The sequence below is a fragment of the Convolutriloba macropyga genome, chromosome 14 (assembly GCF_964194025.1).
Source record: "Convolutriloba macropyga chromosome 14, txConMacr16.3, whole genome shotgun sequence".
In the NCBI taxonomy this organism is placed as follows: domain Eukaryota; kingdom Metazoa; phylum Xenacoelomorpha; order Acoela; family Convolutidae; genus Convolutriloba; species Convolutriloba macropyga.
In genome coordinates this window covers 32,983,584-33,003,578 of record NC_134481.1, presented here as the reverse complement: position 1 = coordinate 33,003,578, position 19,995 = coordinate 32,983,584, and the positions used below count along the sequence as shown (strand labels likewise).

At 34.8% G+C, this 19,995-nt stretch overlaps 1 protein-coding gene across 1 annotated transcript; it reads left to right on the top strand.

The window, feature by feature from the left end:
• Positions 1–157: 157 nt before the first annotated feature.
• Positions 158–19,556, top strand: LOC142353081 (uncharacterized). The gene is made up of 4 exons (XM_075405277.1): positions 158–1,168; positions 2,564–2,768; positions 10,352–10,505; positions 19,271–19,556. Exons 1-4 carry the CDS (start codon positions 634–636, stop codon positions 19,469–19,471), a joined length of 1,095 nt encoding a protein of 364 aa, XP_075261392.1. The 5' UTR covers positions 158–633; the 3' UTR covers positions 19,472–19,556.
• The last annotated feature ends 439 nt before the right edge of the window (positions 19,557–19,995 follow it).

Below are 19,995 nucleotides of genomic sequence, written 5' to 3'. Positions count from 1 at the left end.
CTTAACGCGGTGTAGGATTTGATTTCTGTCCACATGTCTTTCTTAGGATTAAGCTTTTGCTAAATTGGTCCAACATCATTTACTCCAGTTTCTTGGTGAAACTTGGAGGTTATTAGGCTAATGACCTGTGTCAGCTGTAAAAGACTGTCCTGTTCACATTAACATATTTCTGTCACTCTGACATGTTCGTCCGTTGTGACTAAAATTGATTGAGTGTCAACTTTATTCTATCACTTGTGCAGTTGTGGCAGTTATTCTTTTGGCTACTGATAATACGAAAATTTCGTAAACTCTTATCTTGACCTAAACAGATGTAGAAACAATCGTTTGAGTTGACCGCTTATTCATTAAAGGAAGTTTACAACGATAGTGGAAATTGATTTTATTCTGATTCGATTAATTAACCTTCAGAATATTATTGATTGAATCTGAATTTTGTGCCTCGACTTTGATTAGTCTTTGAGCGTATCCACGGGGTGATGAACATAGTTTTTGGATCTGAAAAAGCCGAAAATGTCGGTTAGTTATTGATAGATCAATAAAGGTGGCATGATCGATTAATAAATTATCAACAAACATCTTGCAATCGTCCTTATTTACATTTGATTTCACAGTTTCGAGAAATTGCGCTAAATGAGCACCACCATATCGGCCAAAAGAACTTTCCGGTTTCAAAAAACAAGCCAAAATATATCCAGTCCTACAAAAAATACCCCAAAAGCAGGATCAGAAATTGACAGGAATACAGAGGACGTAAAAGAGAAAATGATAGAAGTAACGAAGTCGATTGTCGGAACTGATCATGCGGACATTGCCAATAACTCGAAAAATGTTGAACCCAAAAATTTGGACATGAAGCAGGACACACTGTTGAAAATCCTCTCTCGATTTAACCCCGATTTGTGTATTAAAGAATTGGACGTTCGCCTGCATAGTTGTCAAATTGCCCTTGAGCTGTTGGAACAACAGAAAATTCTAATTCTGGACCTGCTCAGGACTCTCAAAGACCAGAGGCTGAAAGTGGGGCTGCTTAAAGTGAAACAAACTCAAATGGAGAGTCTGAAATACTGTAATAAGTTTCCTGAAGATCACAAGTTGGCAGTGAAGATGTACGATTACTACATGACAGATCTGAAGATTCTCCAATCCGAGGAATTGAGGACAAAAGGCAGCTGCCGTCTTCCATGTTTTAAAAATAAGTTTGATTGGGAAGTATGATTAATAGCCGCCTTCGGCCTCTCAGTGGCTATTATTTAGGCGCTCTCCTTTTTACAATTCAAAGAATTTGAATTGTATTGGGGCACTGTCTTTTTTAAGATCTGTTCATACATTTTCATGATTTTTGAAGTCAAATTGGAGTAGTGATTTTAGTCACGCCGAAACAGGAAGTGGAGCGAAAAAGCGAGTGGTTTTGCGGTGTGAAATTTTTTTGCTCTAATTTTAAAGCCGAGTGAGAATACGGTGTTTGATTAAAAATTCGCTTTCTCGCTAGTGGATTTTTGTTCACATGCGGCAATTTCACTTTGATTTTTTAACGTTCTTTAAATTTTTTGGGTCGGATTTTTTTTCCAATTGGTCTTCCCAATCCATTCATAGTTCATTCTAGGCCTAGTTTTTTGTTTGAACCAAATTTCCATTTCTCGCTGGTAGTTTTTTGTTCTGATTTTTGTATTTGGACATTGATTTTCTGTTCTTTTATTTTTTTGATCTGATTTTTTTTAGAAATGGTTTTCCCAATTCACTCATAGTCCGTTTTAGGTCTAGTTTTTTGTTTAGTCATGAAAATTCTTTGAATTGTACGTCAGGACTTGTCCTGCTATGTTTTTTAATTCGCTTTACCTTTTGATCGCTTTTTTCGTTTTACATAAGTCACGATTTTCACTCTTGACTTCTGACTTACTTCACTCAATGTTTCAACTGAATGGATTCTAACTTTGAATTACGCAATTTATTGAATACTGTCGAAGTCAAAAGAGCAAAATCAACTGAGCTAGCTGACATTAGTATTAAGCCTAATAGCTTTCAATTTAGAAGAGGAATTAGGTATGATTTTAGAATCCACTGAAACTGTCCACCGAATTGGAACACTTTTTCAAACTGAGGAAAAAATCTGTCAATTTCTCTCTTTTTTTCTTTTTTCTGTTTCAATCCCGATGTGCGCCAAGCGAGACAACGGCGGCTATTTTCCGGCAATCTGCGGGCTTTGTTCTGATTTTTTTAAACCAGCTTTGTTAATTTGACGGGATTATTACAATCCTATAAAAAAAGCTGCATTCTCAAAAAATTTGCCCCGCCTGATATTAGTTAAATCAATATTTCGTAAATCCAGATTTTTTGCGAATCCATGTTTTTGCTTTAAATTATGCGATAAAACTTGGTTTCGGAATTTTTTTTGAATTTTAAGTAAGAAATTATTTGCCGGGGTCGAAATTATTTCTTGCCAAACAGATACAGATGCATTGGAAAAAAATCACTTTTTGTATGCCCAAATTATTGCTTTGAGGTAAATCATTAAAATCGTGGCATTGGCGTAAATGGAACATGGCGAATCCTTTCTTGCCAGGCTTTCTTACATTGGTGAAGGAATCACGATATCTGTCAGCCAGGTTTGTAGACATTGGATCGAACGAGTTCTGCGGAAATAGAGCCAGGATCTTCCTCAAAATACCAGACGTGAGAAGTCTGAGTGGATCGGTAGTCAAAGTGTCAGAAGAGATCAAATTGTGGGGTTGTATGTGGAACTTTGGAGTCCAGCTAGTCAAGTCGCAGTGAGTTATGTTTAATCACGCGGAAGCTTTGAAACTGGTTTATGATGACGTGTTTTGGAAATCTTTGATAAATAGCGCTCTTGATATACGGCGCGACCAATCGACTAGGTCTAAATTTTCACACAAAATGGTAGACTTCCGCAGCTTGTTGACCTCAACTTTGAAATAATTTTGAAAAAATCAACTGGTCTCAAACGAAGTTTAGTAATTATATTCCTCCTGTCGGTCTCTTTCAGTGAGATCTTTGCAACTACAAGTTATCGTCTGGCCACAATACTTTAGTCTCCAGACAGTGTAGTTTTGAACGCACGACGCCCCCTTGTGCGTTCATTGTGATCGGCGCATATCGAATTTTTGGCCTGGAACCTCAGCCTGGGTTTGCAAGTAGCTAATTTTTTCAAGCGTAGAAACTGTCACTATAACTGATTCTCGCTGACATGTTTAAAGACTATTGTTGTAGGAGTTGGCGTAAATTGGTTAGTTTAACCAGCGGCCTCAAAATTGGATTAACCCGACCGTGCACACAATTTTGGAACTAACTGAAAAGTAGTGACAAGATATCGTCACCATTATCCCAGATTATAGTCACTATAAACCGAGGTTATGGTTTATAATTTACTGTAGCATCCATCTATCTAATTGCCAAGGACTGTTAGTGGCTGTAGCTTAAATATCAATTTAACTAATGCGGCTACTTGCTTAACAACTTATTGAGATATCAAATATATGGGATATATTTTCAATCCGCAATTAGTTGAAAATTAAGAAACTAATTATTTTCATTCTCAGTTTAGATATTATCCTCTCTTATCCCTTACTCAGTAGCGTTTTGTTCTATTTTTAAAATTTCCGGCCATAAAGTAATAATTAATTTCACAAATTCCCCTTAGTGCTAAAGTGGCTGAAACCAAACGTTACATAAGTTCAGCTGTTTTTGTTCAGTCTGTTATATTTACCGTCTGTTTTTTTTCTCTTTCTTCCAACTACGTGCTTCCAGCGCGATGAATTTAGTTAAATAACGCAAATATAGGTTATATTATTTTTTTTCTCCAGCATTCGCTGTAAGCGTCACTATTTTCCAAATTAAAATCTAATGACAAAGTATTGATACTGACCGATAATGTTAAAAACAGCTATTTCACAGGTAATACACGCGATAAAACGGTGAAACCCGACAGTCATTAAGTTGCTGAGGGGTTCCCCAAGAACTCTATTAGTCTTGAGATAAGCGGTTCACAAAAACCGCTGAGGAAGCTTGAATCAAAGATGTGATGCAAACATCTTGACAAAGTTGTAACACTAATTCTCCTCTCTATGTTGTGAACATGCACTTTGAGTTATTTTAAGGCAAAAAATTACGCAATTACATTATATGGGCTTCCTGTCTGAATTAATTTTGACAGAACAATTGAAGATCCGGAGACCAGATGATTGTTTGGAAACAAATTTCGTCAAACATTCTGTAAAAGGCTACAGTTTTTTTACATCGATTCCTTCAACCCCTTTATTTCCACAACAAAATAGTTTGACACCAAAAAGTTTTCACCCAAGAGTTCTTGTGTTCCCTAATACGCTCGAAACCTATGTATTTTTAAAATATATAAATGTTACATTTATAAGAAATTTAAATTGGAGTGAAAAGTGGGGCAAAATAATTGAGGTTCAATGATCGACTGAAATTAATAAGTGTATAAAAGTGGTACTCAAACAACCGATTTTTAACTTTTTGACCTCAATGTTGAGTTCAATTCCGCTTTGATTGAAACAGCATTTTTTGTTCCCCATAGCCTAATGGAGTTTTGTTTGAAATTAAATAGAAAGGCATAATTGTTTTACAGTAAAATTTTTGCGCAATATCTTTCTGCTTCTGCAGTTAAAGGAAAAAACAAGTCAATTTTAGATGACACAATATTATTTGTTAGTATTTCGATGAATGTGAGCGTTTCCCCCGGTATCTGATTCTGTTGTTTTATTTGATCTAAATTTCAATCCAATTTTAATTCTTTAAGATCGTATATATAGTGTCCCATGTGTGCAAATTCAGATATTTTGAAATATGAATTAGTACACCGGTTTTTCTGCCTTAAATTTAAACTTTTAATCAAAGTAAAATTTGGTAGAATCGTTTTATACGAAAAATTTATCCATAAAGCTTATGTTATCTTTGAATTACCATTAAACATCACGTTGCATTGAGTCGATTGTCTGTGAGTCATATGTTCCTAGGGTGATAAACATCGACATAAAGCAACAATCTATAAGTTAAACCCTTGCTGAACTGAATGGGAGAATTCGGACTTTCAAGTTGTAAAAACAAAAACTGTCACAATTTTTGTAGAAAAGATTGGGAACTGGATATTTGGGAAAGAATTTTAGTTAACTGAGTACGGATGCAAGATATAGGCAATCTATATCTATGTGAAAACAACAACACTAGAATTTTCTGATATCGGTTGATATGCTAATTTAATTGCTTCTGTCTTCATAAAAGTCTGATGATAGCCCAATTTGAATTTTGTTGATCAGTGATACACATCTTAAAATTCAATAAAGTATTAGGTTGAATATTTTTGTAGGCAATTTTTAAGTTTGAAAGGTGTTTGAAATTTGAAAAGTTATAGAACGTTCTATTTTAGACTCACTACAATTGCATGAACCATTAACAGTTGTCGATCTCAATGGGAATCTCGTTTTCTATTTGTCGGAGAAAAATCCTTAAATGTAGTTTTTTAAGATCTCTGTGTCAATAAGAAAATTTTAAAGCCTCTGATGATTACCGAAGTATTTTCAGGACATCCCTACTACCAAAGAGCAGGAAAAGATTATTCAAAACAAACAAATTGTGTCATTCGAACGAAAAAAAACTGACAAATAAAGGCAAAATAAATCAATAATTGGCGAAAAAGAAAGTTTTGCCAATTTTTGGATTAGTTGTTATGCAAAACTGGGCCTATATTAACGCAAAAAGGTCGATGCCGCTCCTTCAATGCTTTCTTTCAATTCAACTAAAACTGAGTTTAATTTTTGATCTGTCACGAATAAAGAACCTTATGAAGTAAATGATAAACTACCAAATCGTGATTAAACTGGTCTCGAGTGAATAAACTTAGGGTTATTGAAGGATTTTAACATGTCTATTTGAATTCACTCGCGTCTATACAATAATTGAGTGCATCAGCACATTTTTTTTCCGATTTCTTGAAGCTTCTTGTAACTTCTGTTTACAGAAAGGACGATAAACCACAGATATATCGACTACATCAGTTCACCAAATCTAGCAGTAGTTGGTGAACGCTTCTATTGGAGCAAGCAACACTTCATTAAATTTTTTATTAAATTATTGTTCCGACCCCTCTTGAGGGGGGGGGGGAACTATATACTCAAATGGGTTTTTTTTTTGTTCAGTCAATATTGGCCGATCGATATATTCATCGTAGAGAGTTGAGACTGGTATCATTAGAAAGCTTGTCCAGCGTAGGATATGGAATTAAAAAGATTTTTTTGATTTTAGTTTTTTACAGGGAGATATCGAGGTTTAAACTTTCGAGAAAATAGAGTGAATTCCGCTGATTTCAATTACCTTTTTTCGGAATTTTTGACTGAAATCTCACTAATTTTGATAAACTTTGATAAAGTTTTTCAAGAAATTGTTGTTGATTTTACGCTTAAAGACAAAATATATTGTCAGCTATTTTCATTAAAAATTTTTTGTCACAATTTCCGGCTAAATATTTCACAAAATTCAGACTTTTTCATCAAAAAGAGCACAAAATAAGTTTCTTTAGTCCACTCTGATTAAATTTGCAGGAAGTGAACACCCAAACACCACTAACACAATCTTTGTAGACTGAAAAGGGGGCTAATTCTACTTCAATTGCCGTTGAGAGTGCTCTGTAATTAAAACTTTGCCGTTCTTTGCTAACTTTATTCGTTGATTATCAAAAACACAACATTTATTATCGATTTTTAACTAATAAAATATCTATATCAATGACATTCGAAAAATTAAATATTCTTAATGGACAATCAACATTAGCAGGACTGGTTTTGTACGAATCTTGGAGCGTTACAATCCGAAAATAATTCGGATTGTCATCAGTCTGTTTTTTATATAAAAAAATCGATCTTTTTTATTTTAATTAAAGAACAGAACAATTAAAATCAAAGCTCACAAGTGATAGGTCCTATTGGCTTCATAATCTGCTCCAAATTAATTTTTTTAGGGGCTTGCTTGAAAGCTTATGGTCGTTTTGACTTTTAAAAAATTTGATTTTTAAATAAAAATGGCCTCCATTTTTCTCTTAATTTGGTCAACTTGTAGCTTAGTGTCAGCAATCGAAGAGTGCTCCTTCTTTCTGCTGAATTCAAAATTAGTCTTTCTTGTGGTTTTACGCCTTAAGTTATGGTGTTCTGGCTTTGATACTACTAGATTTCACAAATTTTTAAAAATTTTTAGGTATTTGCCCACTTTTCATGTTTTCTAGTTTTGTCACATCATGGTATTGGCAGTTCATATATCAGATTTTTTGTGTTCAAAATAACGCACAATTGATAATATTTTAATCCTTAAAGATATATATAATGGTTCTTTACCGCTTCCACAATTATTTCTCGAAGAATTAAATTGAATTTTTTGATTTTGTCTTTAACTGCGGTTTTTACTCTGTCTTGTTAGTCGTATTTAATTCTTGTACAATGACCTGATTTGATTGCGTTTTCATGGAAGAGTAGATGAGCCGATGTTCTGATATTGGAATATAGATGATGGCTTTCATGACTTTGAAAACAATTGTTTTCCAAAATGAAAAAAAATAACACTTCAACTTCGCAATTTTGTTCCATTTATTGTCTTTTTGTTATCTGGTCTCATTTAATTAAAAGTTAAAGATGACAATATTGTTGTCCAGGGAAGGTGTCATAGGGGATTGGTGTCACAAATCTAATGTTTTTAATGAATTCGTTATGACTTTACTGGCTTCGACACGGGTTTTTCACAAAATAAAGTAAGCTAATTTTTAATTTTTGTCATATTTGACGTTTTTTTGTAAACGTAAGACATATTGGAAGAATAAACGAACCCATTCAATTTTTTCACTTTGTAATTGAGGGCTTTCATGTCTGTCGAAATAAATTTTTTTCGATAAAAACATGTATTACATAATCTTGCTTTTTCTTTTTTGTCTAATTGTTACTTAGTTTCAATAATGAGAGGCCACTTAATACATTTCAAGGGAAGGTGTCAAAAAGGAATGGTGTAAAAAATCTAATGTTTTTGGTTATGACTTTACTGGCTTTCACACGGGTTTTTCACAAAAAAAGTAAATGAATTTTTGATTTTTGTCAAATTGGACGTTCTTTTTGTAGACGTCAGACATATTCTGGAGAATTGCAGGTCTCGAGGGCTTTTTTTGGAAGAATGGACGAACCTATTCAAATTTTTCATTTTTATTTATTTTTTGTCTAATTGTTACTTAGTTTCTTTAATGAGCGGTCACATAAAAACTTATCGTTGTTCGACAAAGGTGCAATCGAACATATTTTGGCGGCCAAAGTATGGCATTACGGCTTCCAAAGCATTTTCTGGCAAGTTTTAATTGATTTTATGTTTTTTGTCTTTTTGTTGTTCTTTTTGTAACTGCTTAAGAAATTGAATACCGACAATTCTTAATTCCGTTCTATAGAAGCATTGGTAATTGTAAACCTATGGGATATTTTAGTTGATTCTTAATGGTTTTCATTACTTTGAAATTAATTTTTTTAAATTAGTTTTTTTTTAAAATAAATACAGCGAATTTTCTAACTTTAAAATTTCTGTTCTTTTTTGTCTAATTTTTACCAAGCCCTATTTTGAACTGTTGAATAACCATTTTTTCTGGCGAGTTACAAGTTATTTTGTTTATTTTCAGTTTTATTTGACACTATTTTTATTTTGTTATTAAGTTGTTTTTTTAAAACGGACATAAATTTTTTGATGTAATTAATGTTTGTTGTTGTTGTTGTTTGATTTTCCGTTCGTCTTCGCTCGCTTTCTTAATATCGGCATATCTCATCAATCTAATGATTTTTGTTATTTTCAATCTAGTTATTTTGTTTATTTTCAGTTTTATCTGACGCTATTTTGATTTTGTTATTAAGTTTTGTTTTTTAAAACGGACATAAATTTTTTGATATTAATTTTTGTTGTTGTTTGATTTTGCTGTTCGTCTTGACTCTCTTTCCTAATATTGGCATGTCTCATCATTCTGATGCATCATTTTTACACCACTGAGTTATTTGCTTTGGAGGCTATCTTTTCGTTCATACATCAGTTTTTTTTTGCAAAATACTTGAACTTTTGTGTTTTTCTATCTTCCTCATTTGGTAGAAAATTATGCCAAAATTGTGGATGAGCGGGGTCGGAACTTTATGTGCTATCGCACATTACCGAGCCTCCTTGTTTACAATAAGCAATTCGGTTTTCAAAGGCAAAAGATAAGTTATGTCTCGATGTGATCTTTTCTTAATCTGAAAAACTTAATCAATGGTTTGAGCAAAAGTGAATATGTAATAGCAATTTTTTAGCATAGGTCTGCAACTCATCATACAAAAGTTAAAATTTGGCTTTGGGGGGAAACGCAAACAGTATTTTACTCTCATTCATTTGTAACAATGGACTCTGCGTTGAAAATGGACTGACAACGTTGAACTGGACCGTCATAAATCTTGGTGACTCTCTTGTTGTTGCTCTGGGTCCTCTATACTTTTTCCTGTTTGTTATTGGTTTCAGAGGAAAAGTAGAGGGCTGTATTTTATTGCAGTTTGCGGATGTTTCAGCAGTTGTATGTCACGCAAAAAGAAATAGGAAATCGTTAAGAGACTTTGATCAGTATATGATAGAAAATCGGGTACTTCGAATGAAGTGAAAAAAGGAGATAACGATTTTCAGTAATGAAAATTCAGCAACTTTAAGTTGCTTTCAGTTTATTCGTCCCTCCATTGAGCCAACGGACAATTGCAGATATTTAGTCACAATTTATGATATTGAGTTGATTAGCCGAACAACTTAACAAATTTATTGGCAATTTGGCTTTGGCAATTAGATCATTACATTTGGTTCGTCATCAAATATCTTAATAAACTAGAATAAATCTGTTCAGATCACTTGTTCTATCACACTTGTATTTCAGTGCCATTTTTTCCAAAATTTTTATAGCAATCGGTTTATAGAATCAAAATTGATTCCAGAACCAATTATTAAAATGAAACTGCACAAGATCTGCTTCTGGAATCAATAATTGTTCCCGCGGAACTGCAAGCGACGCAACGTTTCATCAACAATTTTTTTTTAATTATGTTTCGACAAGAAAAACAATCCAACTTGAAAGAAAAAGGTAAACATAACCGAAGACGTCGTAGTTAGCAAAAGTCAGCGTACAAATAATTTTTCATTGACTTCAAAATGTACGAGGGGAATTTTTCTGTTGCAACGTTCTAGAGTTGCTCATAAGGATTTGTCGAAACGTCTAATTTTCATATGACCTAAACATTAGAAGTAAATCAATCAGGCATTTGCCTTAGATGTCAAAAACATTGTCTTCTTTCAGTACTCTGAAGAACAGAGCTTTGGCAGTGTTACGACATGGCAGTGGAACATTCCTCAGTTGTTCCCTCTTCTGCAAACCTCCCAAGGCCAACTCCCAGTTCAGATTCTGCAACACAACCATCGACATCGCATTCTCCCTCCTTCACAAGCAGGAACTGTTTCCATATTCAAGTCACGTCACTTCTCTAAGTATTTTTGAATCCTTTTGTGGTGTTATAACAGTGGCAATGTGATGAGCAAAGCTATGGGGTACAAACACTGATTTTTAAGGGTCGCCAAACGATTTGGAGCAAAACTCTCATTGTCATGATAGCTCTATTCTTTTTTCATCTCCGAAATTTCCTTCAATTTTGCCAATTCTCAAATCTTGCAGCACCAAAATTGTTGTGCTATTCAAGCCATAGTGGATAAAAAGCAAAATAACGGATAGGAAAGTACTCAAACGTTATCCACTTTCTATAAATTCTCACCAAATCGCTTCCAAGACTGTCTGTATGCAGATATCTCAAATTTCTGTCGTCTTCTGAATTTCTAACTAGGCTCAACAGTGAGGGGACTCTGATGGAAAAGACAAATTCAAGACAATTTATAATAGTAATTAAAACAATATTACCAATATCCGTGGTTCACTTTCCCAAAATGAACTAAACCAAAACCGCTCACGGTATCCCAACTCTTCTTGCGATTACAATTCTTTAAAAGTTTAGTCCCACTAAACCAACTACTTTCTCTCGCTTGTTCGAAACCAAACTTCTGAAGTTCTCCCAAAATCTCCAAAGTCTGCTTCCCTCTCTCTCTCTCTAAAACTTCTGTGTCACTTCAATTTATACTCCACCAATACGCTCTTATCTTAAGCAAACAAACCTCAATCTCTTAAGTTAACATTGCAACTTTTACTTTAAATCTATTACATTCTGTAGTAGGGCTTTGTTTGCTATGCAAGCAACCCAATATCAAACTATGGTCTGTCATTCAACGGCTAGCAACCATTGTTCGACTTTCTCCTTATCTTAAGTAAACGACCTTTGGACTCTTATGTAAACAAATCCACTTAACTTTATCTCATATATGCACTTGACATGTCAATCAGTGTTTGCTTAGTAAACATTGAACGTTGCTCTGAAAAGTACTTATTCCTTTATTTCCGCTATCAAATTAACTAGCTGCAATCAATACCTGTCAAAAATCATGTGATTAATAAATAGCCAAACTCAACCCTAAACCAAAGACCAATTGTAATTTCCAATTTTGAAACGATTTCATGCAATTCCCCAGTTAAAAACCGCCGAAAAATCCAATATTCCTAAAAGCCCAAAAGTGTGACCTCTAGAGGTCACTTAGGGGTCAATAGCCAAAGATGAAGGGTCAATTTGGTAAAAATAATTATTGGCTCGAAAAGTCCTACTATAGTTACACCTACTCACCAATTTTTATCACCTAACTCCTAATAGAACACGAGCAATGACCGCGCACACTTTTCATCGACCTCACTGATCACCCCAAAATTCAGAACTCAATATCTCGGGAAGTAGTGGTCAAAACGTCTTCGGGTAAAAATTTCTATTAAACGTAGGGTGTCACCAACATGCCTTCCAAGTTTCGTGACCTACCGATTAGCCGTTGCGAGTCGTTTGCAATTTGAAATTTTTTAAGGAGTCGTGGGTGCCGAAACCCGAAAAATCGAGTTCGTCAAAATTGACCGGGGTGGTTATTTTTTGTTACTAACTGTCTCACGTTATCATATTATTACCATTTTAAAATGATTCGGCCACTCAAAAATGCCAATTTCCGGTTTTTGGCACTCGGGTCAACCCGAAGCACCGTGTTCCGGTCGCACCCGGAAGTTAAAAATAGCACCATATGAAAGCCCTTGAAAAGTTACACTTACCCTCCAAAAATCATAAGGCTACAACCAATTCTCCACGAGCAATTTAAATTTTACGTCCCGCAGCACCGACGTGCGCTAGTTCCGTGCGGGTTGGTCTGGGGTCAAATCCTACTTCAAAGTCGGATTCCTCGAACCCAAATTAGTCTATCCCCCAATTTTCAGGTCAATCCGACTTCAACTTTTAGCGAAATTACTATTTCAATTTAAGTGCTAACTGTCTTCCGGTAAAACAGCCTTTTTACCGCAGAATACCCAAAAATGATCCTAACTCCTTTTCCATTATCATCTCATACAGTACTCTGGACTTGATACCCGTTGCAACTCTTAACTAGCTTTATATCATATTCAAACAGTCATTTTTTCATTCAAAATTTCGAAAACCTTCAAATCACGCCACTTCCGGTGCTAATAACTCGGAGTTGGGAGGTCGGATTGGCCCAAAAGATATACCAGCCTGAAAGGACCATTGGGTGTACCTGACATTAAAATTTCATAAGCGTTCACCTAATATAACTCCCACATTTGCAGGGCACCAAGTTCTGCTACCCTCCTTATCTTTGTCACTTCAAAATAGCACATTTGTTTACTTCAAATTGAATTTCCAATTCTGTTCAAAGAATCTATTTCACTTCCAATCTTCGCTCTCTAGTTTACTTAAATCACTCACTTCGACTTTGGCTTGATGCACAAATGCAACTTTGCTAATTCAACTAAATATATCGACAGCTCAATATGCTTTTGTTCATTAATTTGTTTGTTTATGATATATCACTCAAATCCCCTCTCTGGCGCCTTCGAAACAAAAACCCATTCAGAAAGAAACATTATTTCGAACACCTAATTAACTTGCCTAATTTGACCTAAATTATATATCTTTCTCTCCCTCTCTCCCATGTCTTTTTACAAAAATTAAGGACTACTACACTCCTCCCTCCTAGATAATTATTCTCCCGAATAATTGCAAGCCGTTATCCTGTGACCCGATTGACCTGCTCCTACGTACTTTAACAACTGTCGACCTAGTGAACTGAACCACTTGGCTTTAGCTCCGGTTTAATATAAGATAACTGCACTAAAATCTGATTAGCGTTTGATGAAATCAGATTTGAAAACATTTTCGCATTTCCACATTTTAACAAGTTCTAAATAATTCATCAACATTGGTTTTTGCCCAAACTCTATTGCCTTTGACATATATCCTCCCCAGGGAACCCTAAAATCACTTAAAATAAAAAAATCTAAAAATAGATCTACCAGAACTACACATTTCCCCAAATAATCTTACTTTTTTGAAAAACTTTTTTCCTACGGCTATAGTGCTTGATCAACTTGTCTTGTTAAAATAGATTAATACAATGTAGACAAAAATTGGGTAAAAAGGCTCGGATAACTTAGCTGTCAACGTTTCTTTCGTCATACACTCGTTCACCTGTACATGAAAACCTTCTTCCTTAGATGCTTGAATGGATGTCCACCTCTTCTTCCACTGTAGCTACCATTTCTCCTGTAATACTGCCATGACTGCTGTCTTGATGCTTCCAAACGGCTCCACCTCTCCTTCTGGCTCAACGATCGGTTCTTCAGCAGCAGCTTCGCAATCTCCGGAAATCGCGATGCAATCCCTCTATCCACTTTCTGCTCAACTTCCATCGAAAACCCGCAAGAGTCCTCCCTCCTAGGCTGCTGATCATCATGAACCAAAATGTGCAACACTGTAGTCATTGAATTGTGATCGGATTTCCCTGTTCTGTCAACTCCAGCACTTTCCCTTTGATGCTCATCCGTTGGTTCGACCAAAACACTATCACATAGCTGACTTTCATGCAATTGCGATTGCACCCATTCCTCCAACTCCTTTCCCAACTGTGCAAAATTACTTCGGTCAACTGCTGCCTTATCGTTTTGGCACTTCTGTGTTTTAGATACCAGCTGACGATCAATTCCTCCGGGACTTGTCCAATTCTCCAAAGTGTTCACAGTGCACTCAGTTGTACACATTTGTGTCTCATCAGCCACGTGTGTTGCATTGCAAAACTTCTGGTCCACACCTCCTGTCTTTAACTCCATCAAGGCCCAGGCTCCCAACATATCAGCTCTGCTAGCTTTGACACCACCACCAAAACCGCTCGCTATTGCAGTTACGTTGTCGCATGCTACTGAGATCAAACTCGCAGCAAAACCTGTCTCGCTTCTCTCATCGTTGACATCAAATTCCTCTACATCCGAAATATCTTCAAACAAATTGTCATCATCCGACTGTTCATCGCTTAGCTCATCAGACTCTGGCGACTGTACATAATCCTTTTCCACAGCATAATGCTCGTTTGGTCCACAAGACTCAACTTTCTGCTCAATGATTTCTCCCTCGGACGTTTGTTTTCTGAAACCACTGTTTTCATTTTCGCTCAGCGCTGCTCTACAAATTTCCTGATTTGTTTGACCACAAATTTCATCCGTAAACTCGACCTCAGGTCCAGTTTGCACTTCATCGCCGTCACCTGGAATTCTTATTCTACTACCACTCAGCAATGCTCAAATCTTCCACTTTTCCAGACAGATCCTTACCGAAAGCTCCTTTTCTTGACAAACCACAGCTGGACCCAATGCCAAACTCTGCAGGCAGAACTTTTGCCAGGTTGCCGAAAGTGATCAATTAAAGAAACGCCAGCGCTACTTCTTGTATCAATCACCTGCGTCTGAGAACACTGCTGTCGCGTTCTTTGATCTGCAGTATCACTGGGTTCACTGAATTCCGTCCTATTTCCCGCTTTCCCTCTAATAAACGAACTGTAGCTTCGCTCATAAAAAAGTGGACTGTCAGACAATCGTATGTCAAACTGATACAGCGTCTCGGTCAGTGTCCATGCTTGCTTCTCTGGAGTCGACCGCCAATAATCTCTTGATAAATCACTTACTGCATTCAAGGCCCACCCACACAATTTTGTAGGCAACCAATTCATCATCTCTTCTTCCGTCCTTCCCAGCTTCATGCAAGTGCTCAAATAATCAGTTAGTTATCGAAAGTAGTTATCTAACATTAGAAAATCTACCCAACTAACTGGAAGCAGTGAATTTGGAAGCAGTCAATTATATCTAACCCTTGAGTAATACAGTTGGGCAAAACTTTTTTTCCAATCAAGAATTCTTCCTTCGGAGCGAAAATATCAAAAAAACTTACAAAGTTCAGTGTTCATTGCATATTTTTTATTCAGAGGAGAAGGCCCAACCTCCGAGCAGATTTCAATCAAAAAAGTTTTTAAGTTAACTAAAGAACTAAAATTGTGTTATGAAATCTTTTTTTGAAATTTTTTAGAGTATTCTTTTTTGAGGATGGCAGAATCATTGACCATTATTATTATTATTAATGTATGTACAATCAAGTTAATCAATTTAAAAGGCACCAATAAGTAAAATAGAAAGTTCGATTTCGAAAAAATGAGTTTATTCTCTTGTTTTTACATAGATTTTCCTTTAAAACCAATTGATTGCTCTTGTTGCTGGGAGCCAAGGATGGATGTTGCTTTGAGCATGGCAAAATCACTAGCGTACTGCAAGGCTATGTTTTGTTATGTTTTTTAAACTTGTTCATAGGTGGTCTGACGTCATTTTGTTAACAGTTGACAAACTAAAGTCTCAATTACTCACCATTTAGCTAGAATTTTTACATCTGATTCTAATTATAAATTATCAAATCAGTAAAACCTTTCAATTAAATTTTTTTGAAGATAGTAAATGAGAATTTTAATCAAGTGGTTATTATAATCAAACACTAAATCAGAACAAAAACTAAAACAAATAAAAAATAAAACTTAATCAGCAAAAAAGTAATTGATCGAGTTACCTACTCGCAAGAAAAATAATGAGGCACGTTAATGTGCGTACGCACATAAGGTTCCGACCCCGCTTATCCACATTCTTGACTTAATTGGCTACCAAATAGTGAAGAGATAGAAAACTTTCAAAAACATACATATCGTTCAACAAACAACCAATGGAAAACAAAAATGCTACAATAGATAGCCGAGGAACGTTGTTGATAATAGAACTACTAGAAATGTCAATAATAAATTTCAAAACAAATATTATTTACGACAAAAACTCGACGTCTATAATAAAAAAAAATCATAACAAAATCAAACTCGCATCAGATAAAACCTAAACGAATCAATTGAACCTATACTTCATTAGAACAGATATCGGACCTGTCCTCAATGCGACTGGTCAACAGGTCGACAAAAAATCAAAAAGCAGCGAAGTTCATAAATATATTTCTATTTTTGAAAACAATTAATTTCACCGTTTTTAATGTCCTTATAAATCAACTGAAATCCCTAAAATATTCATTAATATCTCCATAGGAAGCAATTGAGACATATATTTATCCCATGACCAATTGCGCAAATCTTCAAAATCAATGTGTCCTACAATTATTGTTATAAATGAAAAAAAAAACAAAAATCCTATAAAATGTTCAAATATAAAAAATCTCGAATACTTTATGAAATCTCGTAGTAACAGTAGTAACAAAGCCGACAAACAATTGTTTGATGCTAAAACCGTTATATAAACTAAATTATAGCTCAGTAGAAGCGGGCTGTGACCTGTGTTTACAGAGACTTAGCAATAAATCGACCGAAAAACTATTTAAAAAATTGACGAAACTCAAAAACCCAAATATTTTTTCGAAAACAAATATTTTCAAAAGTATTAAAAGTTTTGAGATTTCAACAAAAAGCGATGAATTTAGTTGAAATACCTCAGGAAGCCAATTGGGCCTGTTAATAATGACACTAAGTCACGATCCCACAAAATAACAACAAATTTTTAAAGAAGACAAAACTTCAAACAGTTTTACGAGATCACACTGTTCAAGGCACTATAATTACACAATGTTACCTGCAGCAATTGTAAATTGTCACTTTTGCCTCATTTTTTCATCAGAGAGCCTTTCTGAGAAAAGGACTACGTAGACATGACAACAAAAAGAAACTCAAAAGTTGAACAGTATAGGAATCTTGAAAACTATTTCATGAACGTAATGGTCTAAGCAATCAGTCACAACGTATTACCAAACGCGAAAAAAACTGATTGAATCAACAAAATTAATTGAGACCCCTAATTAGTGACAAGTTTTTGCATGGATACGAGAATGAAAGCAAAATTTTTACAATTGAGAAATAGAATTTTTTTTAACTCAATTTGAAAGTCATTAAAACAAAAAGTTACAAACTGAAATTTATAACTTGGTTGAGATATACGTCCTGGGAAAGCAATTGAGGCCTATCGTTGTCAGGTATATGGCGCACAACAACAAAAAGAAAGACAAGCATAGACAAGAACAAAAATGTCCACAAAACTTTGCGAGATAACTGCGTCTCAGCGCAAAAAGCATAAACTATATAACAAAAACAGTTGACATATCCAGATACGCCTTTTTCGAACGCAGTGCATTTTTCCTATTATGCTTTCTTTCAATTGAACTTGCCAACAATGTAATAATTCGACAAAAAAGCAAAATATAGATAAAATATGCAGTTATGCTCAAAATTAGAATAGAACTGAAAACGCGTACTTTCAAACAAAGAGACCATTAGTTGAACATAAAATTGTTACGAACAATAATTTATAACCAGCGGGAAATCAGGTTCCTGCCTGTTTTTATTGAGAGTGTGCCCGAAGTTGAGAAAAATAAGATAAAATAGTTGCAAAGTTAAAAAATTAACCGCTATTTTCTTAAAACAATAATATTCATAATTCAAAATTCAAATATAATAAGTCATAACACACATTACATAACAACCAGAAGAATTGTCTAGGTTTTTTTTATACCTCTTGAAAGATAATTGGATCTTTGATTTGGGACATAAAGTCATTGGGCCACAAAAAGATAACAAATCAGTTGGTCAGAGCAATGAAAACCATGAGCTTAACTCTGAAACCAAATTATAATCTCGTTGGGTCTCGTTCATTGTAAAAAGTATCTGTCTTGAATTGTGTCTTATTTTGAAATTCTGGTCAGTAATTTACATGAAAACTTACATAGCGGAAATATTTTGAAAAAAAGAGACATGCCCCATTAAAATCTAAATTTGTTTTTCTCGTAAGGATCCATGGTGCGATCAAGATCAACCCAGATAATGCTGCGCATCTCACAAAATACTCTTTTTGTTCAAATGGCTTGGCTGCGAAATAGATCAATTTTTCAACAAAATTTTTCAGTTTGTCAAAAATAGATATTTTGTATAAATATCGAGTTTGAATTTGCAAAAAAACTGGCAAATTTGTAATCCCAGAAGACTCTCAAAGCCAGCAGCAGTTTAACTAGCTCGTTTGCAGCTGAAAAAGAATACGGCCGCAGTTTTAAGTTATCTACTTCCAGCAAAGAAAAAGCAAGTGCACTAAAAAAGCAATTTTGGTCCCGAAAAAGTCTGAATTCTCTACAATTTAGCATAAATTCCAGCCAAAAAAATCGGATCAAACAATTCAGCAACCCTCCTCTATATTTAGAGATAAATTGAATGACAATACAGTTAACAATTTAAACAAATTTTAGCAAAAATGACCAAAATTAGGTCAGAAATACCGAAAATGTGAATAAAAACAGCTGAATTACGTCACAAATGTTCACAAAACTTTAAACCTCGATAACTCCCTATAAAAATCAGACATTGAAAAAATCTTTTTAATTCCATATTCTACGCTGGACGAGCTTTTGAATGATACCACTCACAACTCTCTACGATGATTATATCGATCGGCCAAAATTTGCTGAACAAAAAAACCCATTTGAGTATATAGTTCCTCCCCCACTAAAGTGGGTCGGAACAATAAAGTCAAAGTTGCAACAACTATGCAACTATTTAACAACTATTTTAACAACTATTTAAAAACTGATAGAATCACATTTAAATCAATTTGCATTAAATCCCTCCTGATGATGGCAATTGATAGGCGAATTGTTTGCATGTTGTGAGGTTTGGTATTCAATTAAGTTTTTCTTAAACTGGAAACAGTTGCTTTGGACATTAGGACCCTCAGCAGACAATTACGCGAAAAGTTGAGAGTGTCTTCGAGGGCACTAAACAAACCAATTGGACAGCTGACGATTTGATCCAATGGGAGCAGTTGAAATCAGAATGGAAATTATGGACTGGAGGAGGAGGAGGACAGCTGCTGATCGAATGCACCTTTGAACTCACTCAAGACAAACCTGATAAATTTGACCACGAATGAAATCAGATTGCATTATCAACTTCTCCATTAATTGTATATTTGTTGCATTCATTGTATATTTATCATCTATTCTCCCGACTTGAAAAATTTGCCCAAAAACATTAAAATTATAGTTTTTTAATCAGTATTTTTAGGGAAAAACACTCAAAGACCTGATAATTTTTGACCTTCATAATCGTTTTTAACCGATTTTTGTACATAGGGTTCGGTGCAAATTCCTGTCATTTCTAAAAGCGAGTTAGTTGGTTTGTTTTCTAATGGTGATAAAGATGGCTATGCGATATATGGTATCAGTCATAACATTGTTTTGATGCAAATTAAAGAACTAAATTCTATCGTGTTCATTGATTAATGTGTTAATTACCCTCACGGACTGTAATTAGAACCCTATACCCTAAAGCGCACTAAGTGAACATTAGTGCGCTTTACTCTTAGGGTTAAATAAGTTTAAAATAACAAAAGTGTGGTCAAGTTAAGGTCAGTGATGGTAAATTCAACCCAAGAGTTAAGACAGAAAGCTGTGG